The sequence below is a fragment of the Notolabrus celidotus genome, chromosome 20 (assembly GCF_009762535.1).
Source record: "Notolabrus celidotus isolate fNotCel1 chromosome 20, fNotCel1.pri, whole genome shotgun sequence".
Lineage (NCBI taxonomy): Eukaryota > Metazoa > Chordata > Actinopteri > Labriformes > Labridae > Notolabrus > Notolabrus celidotus.
The window spans coordinates 3098247-3122321 of record NC_048291.1 but is presented as its reverse complement, the minus strand read 5'-3'; the positions used below and the strand labels follow the sequence as shown (position 1 = coordinate 3122321).

Below are 24075 nucleotides of genomic sequence, written 5' to 3'. Positions count from 1 at the left end.
TCTACCAATCAGACACGTTCAGCATTGCAGGCCCCACCCCCCTGAAAGTCCTGGGATATTTGAAAAGTACTCCCCCCCCAAGCAGGGGCTTTTTAGGGGGGGAGATTATCTACCCCTGAACTAAATTTAGACCCTGGGTCCACCGGTCAAAACGTTGAGTTCCGGGGTAAAGGTCCTCAGGTTGAAAAACACCTGAAAAAACCCTTTCAGAGGATCTGGATAAATCTTTTTTTTGAAATAGGACAATGCAAGGTGTCTGTAGTGCTTCAGATCCACCAATTGTGTTTCTTTTTTGACCAGATACGTGTTCACTGGTATCTACACATTTGAAGCAACGACTAAAGTTCTGTCACGAGGATTCTGCAGAGGAGGATTCACCTTCCTCAAAGACCCCTGGAACTGGCTGGACTTCATGGTCATCAGCATGGCGTGAGGCTCAGTGACACATCTGATGATGAGGATGATGATAATGACAACATGAGGATGATGATGTTGACTGTAGTGATGATGATGATGATTATGTGCCTCACTGTGTTTCAGGTACCTAACAGAGTTTGTAGATTTGGGAAATGTTTCCGTGCTGAGGACCTTCAGGGTTCTTCGAGCTCTGAAGACCATCACAGTCATCCCAGGTCAGTGCACATGTGTTCCACATCATGGAGGAGTTAAACCCCAGAATGCCACTTGAATAGGATTTCATTCATGTCTAGGAAGTTCTATATCTATGTTTGTGTGATTATGACTCCGGCTCTCAGGTCTGAAGACGATCGTCGGAGCTCTCATCCAATCAGTGAAGAAGTTGGCCGATGTCATGATCCTGACGGTGTTCTGTCTCAGCGTCTTCGCTCTGATTGGTCTGCAGCTCTTCATGGGAAACTTGCGGCAGAAATGTGTCCTAATACCTCCCATATTTCTGAGCAACCAGACGTCTGACGGCGATCTGGACGCTGGGTACCCTGGCAATGACACCTATGGCAACTTTACCTTTGGCAATAACACCCATGGAAATGATACAGGCTTTGATTTCTATAAACACATCAACGACCCAGGTACTACTGCTACTACCACTAAACACATCATCTACACTGCCAGTCAAAAGTTTGGACACACCTTCTCATTCAATGTTTTTTATTTATTTTAATTATTTCCAACATTGTAGTTTAATACTGAAGACATCAAAACTGTGAAATAATCTGGTTTTGCCATAATCTGGATTACAACAGTAGTCAAATAGGACTATCCACTGTGTGCTAACCCTACCTCTGAACAACACAACTGATGGTCTCAAACACATTAAGAAGGCAAGTCATTCTACAAATGAACTCTTGACAAGGCTCATGTTCATTAGAAACCAGTCCAGGAGACCACTTCATGAAGCAGACTGAGAGAATACCAAGAGTGTGTAAAAGCTGTCATGAAGGAAAAAGGGGGCTACTTTACAGAATCTAAAATATAAAACATATTCTGCTTTGTTTATTAAAGGTGACATATCACGCTTTTTTCATCAATATATATTGGTCTAAGAGGTCCCCAAAACATGTCTTTAAGGTTTAAGCTCAAAAAAACACTTTGAAATCAGATTTTGGCTGAAAAGCCCTCTTCTTCAGTCCTCCTCAGAACATTCTGTTTTCTCTCTGACCACGCCCCCTCAGGAAGTGGATGTGCCTCGGCTGTCCAGCACGTTGATCTAATGTTTACATGTTGGCTGAATATACACGGCTGCTCACAGACCCGCGTTACTGCAACCCTCTGAATCTGATCCAGAATCTGATCCTGACGGAGAGGCGCCTGCAGCAGGACCTTTCTGAAGGATTGGTCACAGATTTAGTGTTTCTTGTTGTTTTATTTGTCAGTATGTAGACGTGTGTCTTGGTACACAGCTACAGCTACGACATGTAGCTATGTAGCTATGCTAACTAGCGCTAGCACTTATCCATGATAAATAAAAATCATCCACTAGATCTTCAAATCTGCAGACGTGGGGAGTAAAACCGACCTTTGTGTTTATTAAGACAGCCTACAACTAGCATGCCTCCCTCCTAAGCTCCTTGTTAGCACACGTGTGTGCAGGGAATGAAAAACGGAGGAGGGAAATGAACAGAAACAGGGTTATATAGGTGATTAGATATATTAGCTGACACATGCTTGTGGCGTCTTATCAAGTTTATCAATGAACACACGTGAATGCTCACAGTCACAAGGATGCGTTCAGGTACCGAAACATGGTACCGTTTAATTTTACGTGAATCCGTACTCGGTAGTGCCGACAGAATTCGGTGGGTACCTATAAAGAATTCGGTACCCATCCCTACGCTGATCTGTGTCGGGGGGCTAAGAGGAAATCTGGTTGGGAGGGATAGTGTTGACATTCGAAGTCCCTCTCTCTGAACAGATGTTTACTCTGTGACTACCAACAGCAGCTTTAATGTGGGACACTATAAGACCAGCACCTCAGTTATATCAGAAATTGTGTAAAAAAATGTCAATATTTATTCACAATTACTGCTGCTATGAAATAATCTGGTATATATACAGCAGAGTATCATCAGCATAGCGAATGACTTTTACCCCCTTACAGACAATCAGGCAAAGAAAGGAAAGCAGGGGGGTCAGGAACCATGTATTACCCAGATAGGAAACAAACTGAACTCTAAAAGGAAGTGGACATAAACCATGTCTCTGTCTCTTTGTCTGTCTTTCTTTATGACAGCAAACTACTACTATCTTCCTGATCAAATTGATGCTCTGCTGTGTGGAAACAGCTCTGATGCTGGGTAAGCCCTCGTCCTCATCATTGTAATACAACTTAATGTTCATGATAATGAGGGTGATGATAACACTAATGATACTTATGATGATGATGATGATGATGATGATGATGATGATGATGATGATGATGATGATGATGTGTTAAGGGTCTGTCCCGAGGGTTACATGTGTCTGAAGGCAGGCAGAAATCCAAACTATGGCTACACCAGCTACGACTCGTTTGGGTGGGCATTCCTGGCACTCTTCAGACTGATGACTCAAGACTTCTGGGAAAACCTCTTCCAGCTGGTTTGTACCTGAATGGTCCCAGTACAGACTCTGACACTCACTGGTCTGTGACTGGGATCAATGAGCAAACAAACAAACAAACAAACAAACAAACAAACAAACAATCATTGTTCTTCTTTATCAGCTTCAGAGAAAGCCCTTCTGTTGGTCTCTCACCTCTCTCACCTCTCTCTCTCTCTCTCTCTCTCTCTCTCTCTCTCTCTCTCTCTCTCTCTCTCTCTCCACAGACTCTCCGAGCTGCAGGTAAAACTTACATGATCTTCTTCGTGATTGTCATCTTCCTCGGCTCCTTCTACCTCATTAACCTCATCCTGGCGGTGGTTGCAATGGCGTACGCTGAGCAGAATGAGGCCACTATCGCGGAGGCCAAACAGAAAGAGGAGGAATACGCTCAGATCCTGGAGGCACTGAAGAAGAGAGAGGAGGAGGTCTGCTCTAGGGAACGACACCACTGACAAGAACATCATGTTTTAATGAAGCGTACATGCTGCTCAACATACATGCATTCTTTGTGTTACAGCAGGCAGCCTGCAGGGCGGCGCTGGCTGAGAAGCAAAACCAAGACAGGAAGAATTCATCTGGAGAAATACAGAGCCAGGAACATAACGTCATGGATGGTATGTATGTTATTCATAAAAGTCTTTAAACATGTTGCTTGATTTTAAAAGCCGCACTGAAGTGCAACAACTGGAGGTCGCTCCACAGTTTAGAAGCCTGGACTGACTCTCTAAATGTGCTGTGTTCTCCAGACTTTGAGGATGACCAGCGACCCTGTCCTCCATGTTGGTATGCCTTTGCCAACATCTTCTTGAAGTGGAACTGTTGTGGCTGCTGGTGTTGGATCAAAAAGTGGCTCTACATCTTCGTCATGGACCCATTTGTGGACCTTGGCATCACCATCTGCATCGTCCTCAACACCGTCTTCATGGCCATGGAGCATTATCCGATGACGGAGGACTTTGAGAACCTTCTGAGCGTCGGGAATCTGGTCAGTAATGAAGTACAACCTGAGTTGGGGTGACGCTGAAGTATAAACCAGCCTTTAGACAGCCATCTGCCTCAAGCTTAAACCCTCTCCTGCTGACCTCTACTAACCCCTCCCTCAGGTCTTCACAGGGATCTTCACAGCTGAGATGGTCCTCAAACTTCTAGCCATGGACCCGTACTACTACTTCCAGGTCAGACCTCCTGTTCATCCCAGCACAGTGGTGATGATTGACAGCTGCTGCCATGGAGTGACGCCTCTGCTCTGTTTTCATGGTTCCAGGTGGGCTGGAACATCTTCGACAGCATCATCGTCACGATGAGTCTGGTTGAGCTGGGATTGGCTAACGTCCAGGGCCTGTCTGTGCTGCGCTCCTTCAGATTGGTCCGTATGACGTCATTATTTCCACTTCTGCAAGAACAAACCGATGTTTACCTGTCCGTCTACCTGTCCCTTCATCTGTCAGCCAACCACTATAACTGTCTTCATACCTATCTCCTCATCTGTGTCCTTGAGTCTCCTTACCTGTCTCCTACCTTGTTTCCCTGCCTGCCTTCTGACCCAGCTTCCTGTTTACCTCACCTGTCTCCCTTATTGCTGACTCACCTGTGTACTTGTCACCTCACTTGTCTCCCGTCTTGCTCTCTTACCTGTCTTCCTTTTTGTTTCCTTACCTATCTACCTATGTCCTCACCAGATTCCTTCCTACCTCATTACCTTTCTCCCTTCTTGCTCTCTTACCTGTCTCGGTTACCTGTCTCCTCGATCTGTTCCCTTCACATGCCTACCTGTTGATATATCTGTCTCCTTATCAGTCTCCTTGCCTCCTTAACTGTGTTCTTTTTGTTTCCTTACCTATCTACCTATGTCCTCAACAGTTTCCTTACTGCCTCATCACCTTTTTCCCTTCTTGCTCTCTTACCTGTCTCCTTGATCCCTTCCCTTCACATATCTACCTGTTGATATATCTGTCTCCTTACCGGTCTCCTTGCCTCCTTGCCTCCTTGCCTGTCTTCCTATTTGTTTCCTTCCTGCCTCATCACCTTTCTCCCTTCTTGCTCTCTTACCTATCTCTTCACCTCCTTACCTGTCTCCCTTTTTGTTTCCTTACCTATCTACCTATGTCCTCACCAATTTCCTTCCTGCCTCATCACCTTTCTCCCTTCTTGCTCTCTTTCCTGTCTCTGTTACCTGTCTCCTTGATCCCTTCCTTTCACATGCCTACCTGTTGATATATTTGTCTCCTTACCTGTCTCCTTGCCTCCTTACCTGTCTTCCTTTTTGTTTCCTTACCTATCTACCTATGTCCTCACCAGTTTCCTTCCAGCCTCATCACCTTTCTCCCTTCTTGCTCTCTTACCTGTCTCCTTGATTCCTTTCCTTCACATGTCTCCATGTTGATATATTTGTCTCCTTACCTGTCTCCTTGCCTCCTTACCTGTCTTCCTTTTTGTTTCCTTACCTATCTACCTATGTCCTCACTAGTTTCCTTCCTGCCTAGTCACCTTTCTCCCTTCTTGCTCTTTTACCTGTCTCCTTGATTCCTTTCCTTCACATGTCTCCATGTTGATATATCTGTCTCCTTACCAGTCTCCTTGCCTCCTTACCTGTCTTCCTTTTTGTTTCCTTACCTATCTACCTATGTCCTCACTAGTTTCCTTCCTGCCTAGTCACCTTTCTCCCTTCTTGCTCTCTTAACTGTGTTCCTTTTGTTTCCTTACCTATCTACCTATGTCCTTACCAGTTTCCTTCCTGCCTCATCACCTTTCTCCCTTCTTGCTCTCTTACCTGTCTCTGTTTCCTGTCTCCTTGAACCCTTCCCTTCACATGTCTACCTGTTGATATATCTGTCTCCTTACCAGTCTCCTTGCCTCCTTGCCTGTCTTCCTTTTTGTTTCCTTCCTTCCTCATCACCTTTCTCCCTTCTTGCTCTCTTACCTGTCTCTTCACCTCCTTACCTGTCTCCCTTTTTGTTTCCTTACCTATCTACCTATGTCCTCACCAATTTCCTTCCTGCCTCATCACCTTTCTCCCTTCTTGCTCTCTTACATGTCTCCTTGATCCCTTCCCTTCACATGTCTACCTGTTGATATATATCTGTCTCCTTACCAGTCTCCCCGCCTCCTTACCTGTCTTCCTGTTTGATTCCTTACCTATCTTCCAATGTCCTCACTAGTTTTCCTTCCTGTCTACCCACCTTTCTCCCTTCTTCTTGCTTCCTGTCTGTATAGCTGTCCCCTTGTCTGTGTACCTGATTGCTTCCAGAAGTGTACACCTGTTTCCTTGCCTGTCTCCTTACCTGTCTCTCCTCCCCTCTCCCTGCCTTCCTCGTGTCCAGATGCGAGTGTTCAAGCTCGCCAAATCGTGGCCAACCCTCAACATGTTGATAAAGATCATCGGGAACTCGGTGGGAGCTCTGGGGAACCTGACTCTGGTCCTGGCCATCATCGTCTTCATCTTCGCGGTCGTCGGCATGCAGCTGTTTGGAAAGAGCTACAAAGACTGCGTGTGTCGCATCTCGCTGGACTGCGAGCTTCCTCGCTGGCACATGTACGACTTCTTCCACGCCTTCCTCATCATCTTCAGAGTCCTGTGTGGAGAGTGGATTGAGACCATGTGGGACTGCATGGAGGTCGCGGGTCCGGCCATGTGTCTGATTGTCTTCATGATGGTTATGGTCATCGGAAACCTGGTGGTGAGTTGTGCTTTGACCTGAGCCTGTTTCAGTGTGCCGCTAATCCAGCAGACAAGCAGGGGCTAAAAATAGATCCAGATTCAGGATCCAGGGCACAGCTCTTAAATCTCCTGGCCAAGTCAAGCCAGCTTTGATGATGTGTTTTTAATGATCTGATTTAAAATGATAAGTTATCTCGTTAGGCGCTAAGATCAAAGCTGGTACACAGCTCTGGGGGATTCTGTGGATGAGACCCAAGCTGAGTTCACAATTTTCTAAAGTGACAAGGAACAAACGTCCTGTTGACAGATGGAAAACTAAACTCACTGGTTGGCAACTATCTTTAACAACCTGCTGATGGTTTCCCCAAACCTGTTACTGGTCTTGTTTCAGGTTTTGATTGCATTGCTGAGATTGTTTGGCTCCTACATGGTCTTGTTTCTGAAACTGATCCATGCCTTCTTAAATCTTGTTTTGAGTCTCCAGCTGGAATTGTTTGAGGAGGTGTCTAAACTATTCCTGATCTTGATGTTGGAACAGGCTTTAGTCTTTGTCAAGCTCAAGGTCCTGAATCTGTTGCTGGTTTCGATTCCAGCTTTGAACTGGTTCTGGTGTTTTATCTAGTCTGCAACCTGCTCCCGATCTTGTTTAAGGTCCAGAATCTGTTGCTGGTTTTCATGCCAGTTTTGAACTGGTTCTGGTGTTGTTTCTAGTCTCCAGCCTTCTCCCAATCTTGTATAAGGTCCAGAATCTGTTGCTGGTTTTCATGCCAGTTTTGAACTGGTTCTGGTGTTGTTTCTAGTCTCCAGCCTTCTCTAGATCTTGTTTAAGATCCATAATCTGCTGGTGGTTTTCATGCCAGCTTTGAACTGGTTCTGTGGTTGTTTCTAGTCTCCAGCCTTCTCACGATCTTGTTTAAGGTCCAGAATCTGTTACTGGTTTTGATTCCAGCTTTGAACTGGTTCTGGTGTTGTTTCTAGTCTCCAGCCTTCTCTCGATCTTGTTTAAGGTCCATAATCTGCTGGTGGTTTTCATGCCAGCTTTGAACTGGTTCTGTGGTTGTTCTAGTCTGCAACCTTCTCTCAAACTTGTTTAAGCACCAAATTGTTCCTGATCCTAAGGTCTCTAAACTACTCCTAATCTTGATGTTGGTATAGGCTTAAGTCTTTGTCAAGTTCAAGGTCCAGAATATGTTGCTTGTTTTGATTCCAGCTTTGATCTGGTTCTGGTGTTGTTTCTAGTCCCCAGCCTGCACCCCTGATCCTTTTACCGTCTTTTCCTGCTCTTTGTCTGGTTCAAGGTCTTAGATTCCTGAACTTCTTTGAGGAGTCTTACAAGTCCTTGTCTTCTTTGAGGTCCTAAAATTGTTCTTTGTCATCTTTAGGGCTTAAATCTGATTCTGGTCTGGTCTGCTCCTTTCCCTGTTAGATGTCCTGAATCTTCCCTTGGTCTTGTTTTAGGTTTCTAATCTGTTCATGGTCTTCTTTTAGGTCCTGAATCTGTTGCTGGTTTTGAAACCATCTTTGAACTGGTTCTGGTGTTGTTTCTAGTCCCCAGCCTGCTCCTGATCTTGTTTAAAGTCTCTGAATTGTTCTTGATCGTTGTCTGGTTTCAGGTCTTAAATTCCGGAACTTGTTTCAGGAGTCTTACAAGTCCATGTCTTCTTTTAGGTCCCACATTTGTTCCTTGTGATCTTCAGGGTTTAAATCTGATGCTGGTCTGGTCTGTTCCTTACCCTGTTAGATGTCCTGAATCTTCCCTTGGTCTTGTTTTAGGTTTCTAATCTATTCATGGTCTTCTTTCAGGTCCTGAATCTGTTCCTGGCCTTGTTGCTGAGCTCATTCAGCGGTGATAATCTGTCTGCTACAGAAGAAGAAGGAGAAAACAACTTGCAGATCGCTATAAACCGGATCGATAGAGCTGTAGCCTGGACCAAGGCCTGGTTCCTAGGACATATCTGGGTTTTGATGGGAAAGAAAGACCACGTCAATCCAGGCGAAAATGGTAAGCCCGGACAAATGAGTTGAATTTCATGTTTTTTGGGACAATGAATCACAGATCGTCTGATAAAGGTTTCCCATTCTTAACTTCAGCATCAGAGGTCAGCATAGAGGAAGACAACAGTCCCACTAAGGAGGTCTTGGCTTTGACTTACGTGACCCCGGACGAGACAGCGCCAGACAACGAAGCCCACAACTTTCACCATGACAACCTCTTAACAAGCAACTACCACAGCATCACGTCCCTGAGGGTCCCCATTGCTGAGGGGGAGTCCGACTTTGAGACCCCGGATAATGATGATGATGAGGAGGAGGAGGAAGAAGAGGAAGAGGAGGAGGAAGAGGAGGAGGAGGATAAGGGAGAGGAGGAGGTGGAAGACGATGAAGAGGAAGGGGAGAAAGAAAAACAATACAAAGTAAGCTGTTTTATTTAAGTTTAATATTTCATGAAGATATCAATCCAATTAAAAAAGTAGTCATTTGGTTAAAAGTGCAGAGTACTGCAGAAATACAAATAACAACAACACATTTTAGCACAAACACACAGAGCCACTAAAGTGACATGGGCAGACATAAATAATAATTAGATATTTTAAAAAACAAAATTTAAAAACAAACAATACAATCTTAAAATGAATCCTGGAATGAACATGAAACCAGTGAATGGAGGCAATGATGGAATATGAACGTGATTATGCCGATTAATCCAAAAACATACACTGTAAAAAAGAATATTGACATTAACACAATTATTTATTTTATTTTTAATTTTTTTCAAAGATGTGTTTATTTGAATTTTTACACATAACATACAAAAGATAAATGTAAAACAATTAAACATTTTGTACAAATAAATTATAATAATTCAAAGTAAAAAATTAATTGGAGGCCTGCAGAGATAATTAACATTATTATCTCTTGTATATGTTAATGCTCTGTATAACAAACTGCTGTCCAATAACAAAAATTAATAAACAAAATAAAGAATAAATAAAAAATTAAAAAATTAAAGATAAATAGATAAATAAATAATAAATAAATAAATATAAGATAAATAAACAAATACAATATAAATTAATTGATTTATTAATTAAATAAAGATATATAAAAATAAATAAATTAAAGAAAAATAAATAAATAAATTGAAGGTAAATAGATAAATAAATAAATAAATAAATAAATAAATAGAAAGAAAGAAAGAAAATTAAAAGTCTGTGAAACTAGAATAGGTTAATATTTGGTAAATAGATAAATGTTAAAGGCAAAAAAAAAGCAATAACGATAAAAAAATATAAAAAAAATATACAATAATATCAATAAGTAAATAAATAAAAAATAGTTAATAAATAAATAATATCAATAAGTAAATAAATACATTATTAATAATAATAATAATAATTATTATTATTATTAGGATAATGATAATAGTAGTAATTATAAAAGAACACAATTATGAGTGTGAGCACAAAAATGAATGTAATCACAAACAGAACCAGTTCCTTGAATATTAACTCAGAAATGTTAAATAACACAAACTCAAGCAGGATTCTGAATGTGAACCTGACAAAGAATAGGAGCACAGAAACCTGAACATGAACAACAAGCTGTTGGTGTCTTACTTTACAATCTGCTGGATGTGTTTATTCAGTGTGATGACTCGTCGATCTGCAGCACCGTACAGAGACTTCCAGAAGTCCAGGAGGAAGAAGAGGATGAGGAACAGGATGCAAACTTACCTGTGGACTGCTACACTGACAGTATAAACACACACTAACACACACCCAGTCCTATGGAGGCCTCTCTTATCTATCAGGTTTTTATTCAACTATCTTGTGTCTGTATTTCAGAGTGTTTTCAACGCTGCCCATTCCTGAACGTAGACACGTCCCAGGGAAGAGGGAAGCTGTGGTACATCTTCAGGAGAACCTGCTTCTCCATCGTAGAACATAACTACTTTGAGACTTTCATCATTTTCATGATCCTGTTGAGCAGTGGAGCGCTGGTAAACAATTCTCCCTTCACTGTATAACGTCACAGATTATTGAAGCACCATGCAATGTTTGGGAGTTCAACTTCTGCCTGTCACAAACAGCTGCTTCACATCAGTGTTGTAGTCGAGTCACCAAACCTCGAGTCTGAGGCGAGTCCCCAGTCCTCAGTGTTCGAGTCCGAGTCCTGTCCGAGTCACCAGCTGCTTCATCGTCCTGCATGCTGATTGGTCCATTTCATCTGTTCACATGACTCAGCAGGTTGCATTGTGAAAACTAACCTGTGAAGATGATAAAGCAGACAGCAAAGGGCTGATAGGGATACTAACAAGGCTGACATGGCATCAGAGGACAACAACAATGGGTGACAGTCTGACTACTAACATGGCCGCCGTGCACAGGTAACATAATTACTCTCTAGCCCAACATCACATCACTCCTGTCCTCTCTTCTCTCCTCTGGCTTCCTCTGTGTTTTAGATTTTAAGATTTTACTGACTCCACTTTTAAAGCCCGCCTGGGTCTCGCCCCAAACTACATTGCAGAAATGCTAAGAAATTACAAGCCATCTCACGGCCTTAGATCCTCAGGTGGGGCAATTTTGGGTCGTTCCAAAGTCAAGACTCAAATCCAAAGGGGATCAGCTTCCTCCATGAGGACCCCTCGACTTTGGAACGACCCCCCTGAGGAGATAAGGCTCACAGAGTCAGTGACATCTTTAAAATCTTTTCTTAAAACCCATTTTTACAGACTTGCTTTTATGTGACTTCATCCTTCTAACTATTTTTACTTCTATTTCATTATCATTTTTAGTTTTAATCCAACTAATTAATTTTTTTCAATTTAATTTGATTTGGTTTTTTTCATATATTATTTTAATGTTCCTAATTTTTCCCTTTTCATTTTTTCTAATTTCCTCAATGTGATGGCGTCCTCTTGTTCTGAAAACCTCTTATATTGTCCTTTTAATGCTTTTATTTAATTATTCTTTTTTTATTTATTTATGTATTTATTTATTTATGTATTTAGTTGTGTATTTATTTATTAATTTATTTATGTATTTATTTATTTATATATTTAATTATTTATATTTTGTAATTAATTAATTAATTGTTATTAATTTATTAATTTATGTTTTTTTTAATTTATTTATTTATTATTATTTATTTTTTATTTATTTATGTAATTATGTTTTTTTATTTTATTTATCCTCTTAAACAGTGATTTATTGGTGTATTGTCTCACCACTTCATTCTGTTTAATTTACATGTATTCTTTTCAACCTCTTGCCCTGTATTCTGTTTTGCATTGTTAAAATTCTTCCCTGTCTGTCAAAAAGTTGACTTTGTCATTCCAACCATGCTTTGTTTCTCAAAGCACTGTTTAAAAATGTGTTTTTAAAGGTGCTTTATAAATAAAGTTATTATTACAGTTAGTATAATGAACTGATCAAACATGAGACGATCATTGAGGTCCGGTGTTGACTTAAGTCTGTATGTGAACAGGCCTTTGAGGACATCAACCTGGAGCAACGGCGTGCCATAAAGATCATCCTGGAGTACGCTGACCAGGTCTTCACCTACGTGTTCGTGATAGAGATGTGTCTCAAGTGGTGCGCCTACGGATTCAAGACTTACTTCACCAACGCCTGGTGCTGGCTCGACTTCCTCATTGTCGATGTAAGAACCTTGATACACTGCACTGACCCAACGTCAGGAGGGCTGTTTGCTTCAGGTGGTGGAGCTGTGGTGTCATGTCATATCCTCACCAGGTGTGGTATGTCTTCCAGGTATCTCTGGTGTCTCTGACAGCCAACATCCTGGGATACTCTGACTTGGGAGCCATCAAATCTCTGAGGACTCTGAGAGCTCTGAGACCCCTGAGGGCTCTGTCTCGCTTCGAGGGCATGAGGGTAAGACAGGTTTCCAGTGTCTGTTCCACTGTCTCCCCTGAGCACTACCTGTCTCTCCTCCCCTTCCTGTCTCTCTATCTGTCTTGAATTTGTGCTACATTAGAGGTTAGTATTATACCTCTTTTGGACCAATGCGAACCGGGTTGTATTTAACTCCCGAACCAACACGGCACCCGTTTGTTTTTCCAACTGCTCGAGGAACGTCATGGCGTCAGATTTACGTGACCGCTTTTCCCAGCAGCGCTAGAGCAAACTTTCCCTCACAACAACAACAACAACGATGGCGGACAATGGCAGCTTGTCTCCTCGTCCTACAACTGCTTTGCCTTGGAATCCATCAGTCTCTTATTTCTTCCCTGCAGGACAATGGAGGAAACATGTTTGGTTTGTGTTTTTGATCACGGCAACCCAAGCCCCTCGCCCCTGACGTTCGTGGTTCGTGGTTCTAGACCAGCAAAGAGTTGGAGCCGCTCTGGAACCGGTTTTCCCAGCCAGGAGCCGGTTCTCTCGCAGTCCAAACACGAACAAAACCAGTTCTCAGTTGAGCGCCGGCTCCGAACCGGCCCTGAAACTGCCTCGGTCAAAAATAGGTATTACAGATCCAGACTCTTCTACTGATTTTACTCCCTCCCATTTGGGTTCTTCTCAGAACAAATTCCGTTCAGACTAAAATTGTGGGCGTGGCAGGCGTGGCAGGCGTGGCAGGCGTGGCAGGCGTGGCAGGCGTGGCAGGCGTGGCAGGCGTGGCAGGCGTGGCAGGCGTGGCAGGCGTGGCAGGCGTGGCAGGCGTGGCAGGCGTGGCAGGCGTGGCAGGCGTGGCAGGCGTGGCAGGCGTGGCATCAAACGCACATACAGCTTTGAATGTGAAGAATGACGCCCAAATAAGGGTGCATACTTTTGAGAGCTCCTCCTAGGGTTTTTCTCCGCTTCAGTCCAAACAAGGCACATTCTATAGCCGACATATTGACGATTAAATTATTGTTAAAGGAATTCTGTTCAGACTAAAATTGTGGGCGTGGCACACTCTGAAGTTTGAGGTTTTCTTGGCAATCTGCCAAAAACTTGGAACATTTGCACCACCTGAGCCAGTATATACTCTCAGATCTTGCTTTCACATCATGTGGTGGCAAATATCAGGTGGCGGTTTACATGTGGCGGTGGCTCACGTAGGCGGCGGCTACAGGTGTGCGAGGGCCCGTTCATTGACGCTTGCGGCTTTGATTATTATTATTATTGCTCCCTGCACCATTGAAACAGGAGAGATGTATGTTGCTTCATGCAAAGATCAAGGAAACTTTCTCCCAGTTGGATGATAGTAGAACTCTTTTCCTATCTTTGTCAGGCACATCATGTATTCCTTCCAGATGTTGATTTTCTTGCATAGACCTCTTTACTTCTCTGTCCCCGTCTGCAGGTGGTTGTGAACGCCTTGGTTGGAGCCATCCCGTCCATCTTTAACGTCCTGCTGGTGTGCCTGATCTTCTGGCTGATCTTCGGCATCATGGGAGTGAATTTGTTTGCGGGGAAGTTTTATTTCTGTTACAATGAGACGTCTCAGGAGATGTTTAGCCCAGAAGAAGTCAACAACAAGACGGAGTGTCTGGCCCTGATAAAGGAAAACTTCACCGAGGTCCGCTGGAAGAATGTTAAGGTCAACTATGACAACGTGGGACTGGGATACCTGTCGCTGCTGCAAATCGTGAGTCCTACCTCTCAACATATTCAATGTCAATCAGGTTTTTCTTTGCATGGTGCCAAATAGACCGACCTTTTAAGTCTCGCTTTTTACTGAGTTTAATTCTAACAGTTTTATTTCACCTTACTTTATTTATTAATTTATTTATTAATTCATTTATTTATTTATTTATTCATCTTTACTTATTTATTTATTTTTCTTTTATTTATTTATTTATTTATTTATTATCTAGTTCAAATTCTAGTCACTTTTTATGTTATTTTATTTATTTATTTATTTATTTATTTATTTATTTATTTATTATTTATGTATTTATTTATTATGTAGTTCAAATTCTAGTCACTTTTTATTTTATTTATTTATTCATTTATTTATTTATTTATTCATCTTTATTTATTTGTTTGTTTGTTTATTTATTTATTTGTTTATTTATTATCAAGTTCAAATTTTAGTCACTTTTTTTTGTTTATTTTAAGTATAGCACCTTATTTTCTGGTAATGGTTTAATATTTCATTGTTTTATTATTTTAGAAATCTTTTTTATTTTGGTGAGTTTAATTTCTTGTGTTGAGTTTTAACATCTTAAGTTTCCTCCAGTGTTTCATGAGAGCGTTTCCTCAGTTCGTTCAGCAACTTCTTTTTTATTTTTCATTTATTTATTTATTTTATTTTCATAGTTATTATTATTGTTGTTGCATATATTGTGTTCTTAACCTGAAGGATTGTGGGGCGGGTTTGTGTTACAATGCCATTGTATGAAAAGCGTTTTATAAATTGATTGATTGATTGATTGATTGATTGATTGATTGATTGATTGATTGATTGATTGATTGATTGATTGATTGATGACCCATGTTATCTCAAGTCACTTTAAAGAGCATGTCTATGCTGCACTCTATATTCAACTCACTTTCAACCAGCACCCCAGTGACATTCAAAAAATGAGCCATCAAAGACAGTCAGCCATCCGTAAACTAAAAGGACTCTATGTTGCCCCCCGTCTCCTTCTGCTGCTACACCAAAGCATGACTCAATCCATCCTCCTGTACTGCTCCACCTGCTTCTCCAACATGTTGTCTGTTAAAAACAAGGCCAAACTCACACGCATCACCACCACAGCTTCTAAAATAATCGATCTCCCCAAACCAAACCTCACAGATTTAAACCACAGGGCCATTATATGCATCGCAACCTCAATAGAACAGGACGTCACACATCCACTAAACACCTACCTCACCCCACTCCCCTCAGGACGCAGGTACAGAGCTCTGAGGTGCAGAAGGGCTCGCCTCGGCAAGAGCCTGATCCCTGCTGTTATAGCGAGCCTGAAGAAAAGGCCTCGCTGAATCACACAACTCTGTCTGTGTGTTGATGTCTTTGTGGACAGTTTGCTGAGCCTGCAGTGTATGTTCTTGTGTTTGTCTATGTCTGTGGAAATGCAGAAAGGTGCTGTGGAAAAGAATTCCCCCAAGGGGACAATAAAGTCTAAAGTCTAAAATCTATTCATGGAGACCTACCAGGGGTCCAGTTGGAAGGAAAAACTTCAAGTCAACAAACAAGTTGACGATTAGTCAAGTTAAGAATAAGGGCCTGTGTCCACTGTTTGCATTTTTTCCTCAATGACTAATCAACATCAAGGAGGGGAGAGATTTCCAACCTCTGTTTTTCCACAACAGCCGTGGAGGAGAAACTAATCAGATTCATATTTTCAAGGACACAAATTTAAATTCTGGAGCTACTGCTAATGCTGGGACAGAATTCCTTTCCATTGATTTTAATTGTTCTTAATATAAAAGCAAATATTAAGCATGCAGAGCGATTTAAAACAGACTTAATGGTCAGGAACTCTTTGTATTTATCTGTAGCTACATTAAAACCAAGTCTGTTTTCTTTCAGGCCACATTTAAGGGCTGGATGGCAATCATGTACGCAGCTGTGGATTCAAGAGACGTCAGTACACCAAACAATACATTTGTAACATGGCACTTTTATCAGGGCTCTTTTCTGGTTACCTTGTTCACTGTACTGTGTTTGTAGGTGGAGTCTCAGCCAATGTATGAGGCAAATTTGTACATGTACGTTTACTTCGTCTGCTTCATCATCTTCGGCTCCTTCTTCACCCTTAACCTCTTCATCGGAGTCATCATCGACAACTTCAACCAGCAGAAAGCTAAGATATGTTTCAACACAAACACAGACGTCATTTTTATTACAATTATTCTTTCTCTTCGTCCTTTGAGTAATCCGTTTCTTTTTCTGTCTTCACATGGGGGGAACAGATCTATTCATGACTGAAGAGCAGAAGAAATATTACAATGCCATGAAAAAACTGGGCTCCAAAAAACCTCAGAAACCGGTCCCACGGCCTGACGTGAGTTCACTTACCTGTCCGACTTCCTCAACGTCAGAAACCTGTTAATGGTTCAGGTAAGACTAGAGCTTGTTTTGAGCTAACATCACCCGTGTCCTCTGATTCTGTTGCTGCTGCAGAATAAGTTCCAGGGTTTGGTCTTCGACCTGGTCACCCAACAGTTTTTCGACATTTTCATCATGGTGTTGATCTGCCTCAACATGGTGACCATGATGGTGGAGACGGACGAGCAGAGTGCAGAGGTAGAACTCCTCCTGTACAGGGTTAACCTGGTCTTCATCGTGGTCTTCACCGCAGAGTGCTCTCTGAAGATCATCGCGCTGCGGCACCACTACTTCGCCGTGGGCTGGAACATCTTTGACTTTGTGGTCGTCATCTTGTCCATCGCTGGTGAGCTGGCTGATCCATGTCTAGTGATGTCATCAATGTGATTTGGTGATGTCATTGTGTGAACATTTATTTCAATTGGGCGAAACATTTTATTTCTAATTCAAGGAGCAAACGATCCTCCATAGTGTGAAACACGAGGAAAAAGGAACTTAATTGAACATTCAGGATGCAAGAGTTTGCGTCTTTGTGTCTGGCCGATGATTTATACTAACCCACTGTCAGGTCCAAGAATCGTCACAGCAGAGTCAAGGAACACACGGACAACTTTTTCAGCTATTAGCTCGCTTTTGCAAAAGGGAAGACTGATCCAATGTTCACCACAAAGCGTGGTCGATCATCTTCAAAGTCTCCTCTGTTGCTCAGCTGTTTTATTGAAAGCATAGGCGTGATCGTATTACAAAGGGCGTGATAATATTTCATTGGGTTTGCACAAAAATCAGTCACAAGTTGCTGGGCAGAATCACCTTGAAGATGTTTCTCTCAATGTGCTGCTACCTCTTATCATATCCTGAAAGAACACAAAGTGCTGGCAGATGATAAGAAGTTTGCACAGTTCTCACACCCACCCTTACTCAGGGAAAGATAAATGTGTTTGTGAAGATAGATTTTTGGGCATTTTTGCCTTTTAATGGGCAGGACAGCTGAAGAAAGATAGGAAATGTGGGGAGCAGAGAGAGGGGGAGGACATGCAGCAAACTGTCTAGTCTGGAAACGAACCTACGACCTCTGTGATGAGGGTTAAAGCCCTTGATGTTAGGGATGCAACAATACGTGTATCTGTATGGAACCGTTCGATACAGTGGTCACGGTTCAGTATGCCCTATTAAGCAAACAATACGCAATTTTATGTATTCATTTGATCAACTTCTGACGAGGCGCTCTGTGCTGAAAGTTCAGAGGATCTGCGCTCCACCCCTCTGGACTGCATTGTCGAGTGCAGGTCCACTGAACTGCGCTCTCCTCCCACATTCATTCAGTCCAAGCTGGTCACGTAAATCTCTTAACAGAACCTTTTAAAACAGTCTTTCATCACGTCTTTGTCCGCTTGAGTCTTTTCAAATTGTACGTGAGGAAAACCATCGTGTGTACGGGCAGAAGTGCGCTCCTGTCTTTGTTGACTGTAAATCCTGTCTTTGAGAATATCCTCTCTGATGGCGTGGAGGTGGATGGGATGCTGTGGATTGTTTTTGAGGCTTCAGACAGCTTTGGGGTATCCCTCCTGGTTCTTTTGGCCCCGTACAGTTTTTGTGTGGTCCGGTAATCCTTGATCTCACAGCCCTCTTCATGAAGCTGCTCCTCATCTTCATCACTAGTTTTTAGGATCAACTGAAGTTTTACTTCCAGACATTTTGAGCTACCATGAACGTAGAAAGATTTAAAGGCCAGCTGAGGTACGTCTGCTCCACAGGTCCCGCTAAATGGGAGAGTCCACCTTTAATTACCAGGGGAGATTTAATTACCACTTTAAGGAGATTTAACACTTCAAGAGCTGTTCTCAGAATTACATTCAATAAGTCTATATTTATATCACAATAGGATATATGAGACACTATTTTTACAGGAAACAGGAAAATAATGTAAAATTAGACATTGAGCACCCCCATGGTTTGAATGGAATGATCCACGTTTCATATGCAAATATTCAACTATGAGATTGGCAGTCGACTAAGGCTTGTTAGAACGAATCATCCAATATTCAACTATTTGGGGTCACCCCTACGGCAGATATAAGGTTGCTTTTGAGCTGAGTCAAATGTTGGTAATTTCAATAAACTACAAGTAAAAAAAAAAGGCATGGAAATTTGTCTTTTACTGTATCGAAATCGATCGAACCGAACTGGATTTTGTGCATCGTTGCACCCCTCCTTGATATGGGGCCGGCGCTTAGACCGCCAGGCCAACAGCGCCCCAGACAAATATGTTTCACGATTCTTCCTGTTCTCCTTCCTGCAGGCCTCCTCCTTGCCGACATCATAGAGAAGTATTTTGTCTCCCCCACACTCTTCCGTGTGATCCGACTGGCACGTATCGGCCGAGTCCTTCGACTCATCCGTGGAGCTAAGGGGATCCGGACCCTCCTGTTTGCCTTGATGATGTCTCTTCCCGCCCTCTTCAATATCGGCCTCCTCCTCTTCCTCATCATGTTCATCTTCTCCATCTTCGGCATGTCTAACTTTGCGTACGTGAAGAAAGAGGAGATTATTGACGACATGTTTAACTTTGAGACTTTTGGGAACAGCATGATTTGTTTATTCATGATTACCACATCAGCCGGATGGGACGGTCTGTTGAGCCCCATCATGAACACGCCGCCAGATTGTGACCCAAACATAGAGAACCCAGGGTCCCAGGTCAGAGGGAACTGTGGCAGCCCAGGCTTGGGTATTGTCTTCTTCACCACCTACATCATCATGTCCTTCTTGGTTGTGGTCAACATGTACATCGCCATCATCCTGGAGAACTTTAACGTGGCAACAGAGGAGAGCGCCGACCCGCTGTGTGAGGACGACTTTGAAATGTTCTACGAAACCTGGGAGAAGTTTGATCCAGACGCCTCCCAGTTCATCCAGTACAGGTGAGTCCAGACTATCTGTGTGGTGTGGTGTGGTGTTATGGATCCTGATCTGACTCCCTGGTGTTCATGTTCTTTTCTGTGTTCCACAGCAAGCTCTCTGATTTTTGTGACACTCTGAAGGATCCTCTGAAGATTCCCAAACCAAACACAATCAAACTGATCCACATGGATCTGCCACTGGTTCCTGGAGACAAGATCCACTGTCTGGACATACTGCTTGCCCTCACTGCACAGGTAAACTCACCTGATCACAGGTTGGGTGAGATCATGTGAGCCTTGTTTTTATAAATTGTACTATTGTGTGTTATGTTGTGTTGTTTACATTTCTCTTTGGGCTTGCAGTCTTTATTAGATAGCTTGAGAGAGAGAGAGAGGAATTGTGGGAGGAGAGAGTGGGGCATACACTAAACCAGGGGTCGCGGTCCGAGTCTGGACAAAGAAGCCGTCCCATATGGACCCATATGGATCTGATTTAATAGTGGTTTTGCAGATGAGGAAACGACAGACCATGCAAGTCAAGCCATCCCACGTGATACTGCTCAGCCAATCAAGTCTGTGGAGTCCAGATGGTAAACATTACGACTATACAGATCAGACAGATGAGAGAGTTAGAGGCAAGTTACACGTGAGAAGACGGTAGAAAGAAAAAGAAAGATAGTGATGAAGTTCGAGAAAACAAAGGGAGATATCTCACAGAGGAGTGAGACGGAGAAAGGAAGCGATACAGACGACTGTGCTTGAGAATGTTAAAAAATAAGGAACAAATGTCCCTCTCCATAAAAGAGACGTTCATTCGGAATGTACAGACTCATTTCTGTTCATACTTCCCACGGAAGCAACCAACCTGTGTATCTCATATGTTCAGAAACTGTGTCACTTATTAAAAGAGCCAATGTGGAACACATTTGGGGGGCATCCACCACCCAATGGGGATGGGGAGTCCATCACTGATCTTTCGGACCTTTGCTTCAAGAAATGTTCCCTTACTGGACATCTGTAAATGTTAGTTGAAGACCCCAGCACTAAACCATGTCAGGACCAGGAATCATTCCTCCTATCAGTGTGATGAGTACTATAATAAAAGTAATAATACTACATTTTATTTATATAGTGCTTTTCAGAAAACTCAAAGACACTTCACAAATAGAAAAAAGACACAAAATATAAACACAGTGGATATGAAAACATTAAGAGTTAAAGCAGGTCTGAAGAGGGGAGTTTTGAGGTGGGATGGAGTTCCAGATGGCAAGGGGCAGCAATGGAGTAAGCCCTGTCGCCCCAGGTTCGGTGCTTGGTCCTACAGGATGTGGAGAGGAGGTTTTCATTGGAGGAGCAGAGAGCAGGGTGAAGCAGGTCAGTGAGATAGGAGGGGGGCCAGGTGATGGAGGGCTCAGGAGGAGGAGTTTGAAGTGAATGCGTTTGGGGACAGGAAGCCAGTGGAGGTTTTGGAGGACAGGGGGGATGTGATCACGGGAACGGGAGTGAGTGAGTAGACTGGCAGCTGAGTTCTGGATGTACTGGAGTTAATTGAGGACTTTGGATGATGAGCTGTATAGGATGCTGTTACAGTAGTCAGTTCTGGAGGTGATGAAAGCATGGATCAGGGTTTCAGCTGCAGGGAAGGAGAGTAATGGGCGGAGTCAGGCGATGTTTTTTAGGTTAGTGACATGCTTTTCAAAGGTGAGGTTTGTGTCAAAAATTACACCAAGGTTTTGAATATGAGTTGATGGAGTCAGAGTGGTGTCATCAAATGTGAGGGAGAAGTTTTGGGTGGCTGTGGTGAGGGATTTGGGATTGATGATGATGATATCTGATTTGTCGCAGTTTAGTTTACAGTTTTGATAACATCTGTACATGGGGTGCCCGCTCTACCAACTGAGCAAAAATGGCTCCCCGGTGTTGCGTTATGTTTGATGTGAAATGTATGCAATGACTCATCCTAACTCTCACACTGTGCAGGTTCTGGGTGAATCAGGAGAGATGGATGCTCTCAAAGCCAGCATGGAGGAGAAGTTCATGGCCAACAACCCCTCCAAGGTTCTATTCTCTTCTCTTCTATAGTTTGACCTCTGCTTTGTCTAACCAAGAGTTTATCTTGATCCATATTTATTCTCACTTCAGTCGTATGAAGTTATTTTTGATTGGAGTAACTTGTAAAAATCCAGGTTCTAAACTTCCAGTTAATCCCTGGGAATCTATATTTGTTCTCTCTATGTCTTAGATTAGAATTTTCTCAACAACTGAAGACAATTTGACTCTAGACATTTAATGGAGTGAATATAAAAAGGAAAGTTTCCCCCAAATCAAACAGCTTGAATCTGTCCCTTAGTAGAACACATCTTTACACTGTATGCAGACGATATCTGTTTCTATGTTTGTCTCATGTTGAAAAAATAAACTCAAGTCCCCAAACGTATTACTTACAGGTGTCCTACGAGCCAATCAGCAGCACTTTGAGGAGGAAACAGGAAGAGGTGGCAGCCTCAGTGATCCAGAGAGCGTACAGGAAACACCTCCTGCAAAGAACGGTCAAACTGGCGTCATACAAATACAGAGAGAAAACCGAGGGCCGGCGAGACCTGGCGCCGCTACCAGAGAGCGAAGGACATCTCTACAAACGGATTGGTCAACTGTATGGAGACGGGGAAGAGACCGAGAAGCCGTGTGTCTCAGGTGAGGATCCTCCCGCCCAGGTGGAGCTGCAGAGCGAGTTTCTCCTTCGCGCCGCCCCTCCCCTCAGAACCCTCGACGTCCTACTTGATGAGGACCTGAAGGAGTCCATTGTCTGACGAGCGCAACATGTTCTCCCGCCACTTGTGAGGTGTTCTCCTGTGAGAGGAGCGAGGACTCGGCAGAGGAGCGACAGATCGCAGCAGAGACGACTGTGTATCTGATGAGGGAACGCTACCGATCCAACGTTAGTGATAAAAATCTACTGCAAGTTTCCATAAACTGAGAGTGGATTCTGTGCTCTTCGTCTTCTGGCTTTGCACTGAAAACATTTTATTATTGCATCTTTATTTTTCATTTTTGCGCTATGCTGTTTTTTGTTTCTAGATCTCATGTACATGATACTAACCTTACCTATTTATAGTACAGAAAGCAGTTTAACTCAAAAGTCCTTCACAACGCCAACCCACTCGACGCTTACACTGCTGTGATGTCGAGGCCATCGAGCCAATGAGAGCCAAGAATGGGCCAGTCAGCAGCCAATCAGAGCTGCTTCAGATTAAGCAAACTATTCCTGGGACAGTTTTGGGGGATTTACCTCCTTAAAGTCCAACATGAAGCAGTCGTATCCTTACTGTTTCTGATCATTACTCAGTCCCTCCAGGATTTCCCAGGGTTTTTTTTGTGATTGTTGCGGCCCAAAAAGCCTGATTTTGTGACAGCTTTTTGAAAAAGTTGCAGTGAAAGTTGCGATTTTGGGGGGATTTTTTTCCCCAATAGCATCTCAGTGTCAAGTAAATATACTAAATTACAGTTGTGTTTAGAAAACATTCTTGATGTGACCCCTGTAACTGTTTTTTGATTCTCTTCATTCACAGTAAAATGCCATGATAGGACTGTATTGCACATTTACGACGGTCCTTGAATGCACCTGCAGTGACAGGCGCACTGGACAGACAGTCAGTTCACGGCACTCTGAGATGCATCTGCATCTTTCAACAAGGAGTTGATCAAAACTTACTGAATGTGTCTGATGTTTCACCAAACTGGATTCAATCAAGCTGTAGACGGGAGCTTTTTACGGTAACCACGGCAACAACGTCAAACCTCAAATATTAAACAGACGTCCCCCGGTTGTGTCTTTGTCACTCACGCACACCGGGGGGTAAAAATCCTCAATGAAGATGAGACAGATGCATGGAGGTGAGGAGAGCTGGTTCATAAAGCACACCTGCTGCAGGTAGAGACCAAGCTAACACTGAGCCCCTCAATCTATAAATAACAACGTTGTCATGGTCACATGTCCTGCCTGCTGTCCTCACTCTTCACCGCTCCGTGCGTGTTTTGCTGTTGAAAAGTGCCGATCAAGTGAGGACTTACATTTATGTTCCAAGGAAGTGAGATTGATTTTGAAACCGATGACGTACAGGGGCTGAGGTTAAGGTGATTGGTCAAATTTGCTAGGAAAATTGCGGTGATTGTATAAAATTGCAAAGGCCGCGCAGAAATCGCTCTGATTGGTTGAATTTGCGTCAATAGTTCGAGATCGCGAAACCGCAGCTTCCTGGAGGGACTGATTACTTCACACAAACAGGTTTTAATATCATCCAACTGTTCAGATGTAATCTGTATTTACAGAATCTGTTAAAGAATGTGGAATCTGTAGGAAGGGCCCGTTGTTCGGTACGGGAGGTGTTCTGGTTCCTGTCAGAGCCTGTATAAATAATGGACGTAGTATCCGTGACGTCACACATCTGT

At 42.8% G+C, this 24075-nt stretch overlaps 1 protein-coding gene across 1 annotated transcript in view; it reads left to right on the top strand.

Moving 5' to 3' along the window:
- The window catches only part of scn4ab (sodium channel, voltage-gated, type IV, alpha, b), a 40241-nt gene extending 17094 nt beyond the window's left edge, over window positions 1–23147 (top strand). Inside the window, exons 6-31 of the mRNA XM_034712243.1 lie at window positions 301–429; window positions 541–632; window positions 756–1049; window positions 2711–2774; window positions 2916–3057; window positions 3285–3485; window positions 3578–3674; window positions 3807–4045; window positions 4164–4235; window positions 4325–4426; window positions 6381–6737; window positions 8522–8720; window positions 8816–9087; window positions 10365–10473; window positions 10564–10718; window positions 12209–12382; window positions 12493–12615; window positions 14030–14314; window positions 16208–16261; window positions 16349–16486; window positions 16578–16682; window positions 16802–17072; window positions 19026–19647; window positions 19737–19881; window positions 21607–21684; window positions 22074–23147. Coding sequence (XP_034568134.1) covers window positions 301–429; window positions 541–632; window positions 756–1049; window positions 2711–2774; window positions 2916–3057; window positions 3285–3485; window positions 3578–3674; window positions 3807–4045; window positions 4164–4235; window positions 4325–4426; window positions 6381–6737; window positions 8522–8720; window positions 8816–9087; window positions 10365–10473; window positions 10564–10718; window positions 12209–12382; window positions 12493–12615; window positions 14030–14314; window positions 16208–16261; window positions 16349–16486; window positions 16578–16682; window positions 16802–17072; window positions 19026–19647; window positions 19737–19881; window positions 21607–21684; window positions 22074–22436 — 4882 coding nt within the window. The 3' untranslated portion in view covers window positions 22437–23147. The remainder of the gene's footprint in view (window positions 1–300; window positions 430–540; window positions 633–755; window positions 1050–2710; window positions 2775–2915; window positions 3058–3284; window positions 3486–3577; window positions 3675–3806; window positions 4046–4163; window positions 4236–4324; window positions 4427–6380; window positions 6738–8521; window positions 8721–8815; window positions 9088–10364; window positions 10474–10563; window positions 10719–12208; window positions 12383–12492; window positions 12616–14029; window positions 14315–16207; window positions 16262–16348; window positions 16487–16577; window positions 16683–16801; window positions 17073–19025; window positions 19648–19736; window positions 19882–21606; window positions 21685–22073) is intronic.
- Window positions 23148–24075: the final 928 nt, after the last annotated feature.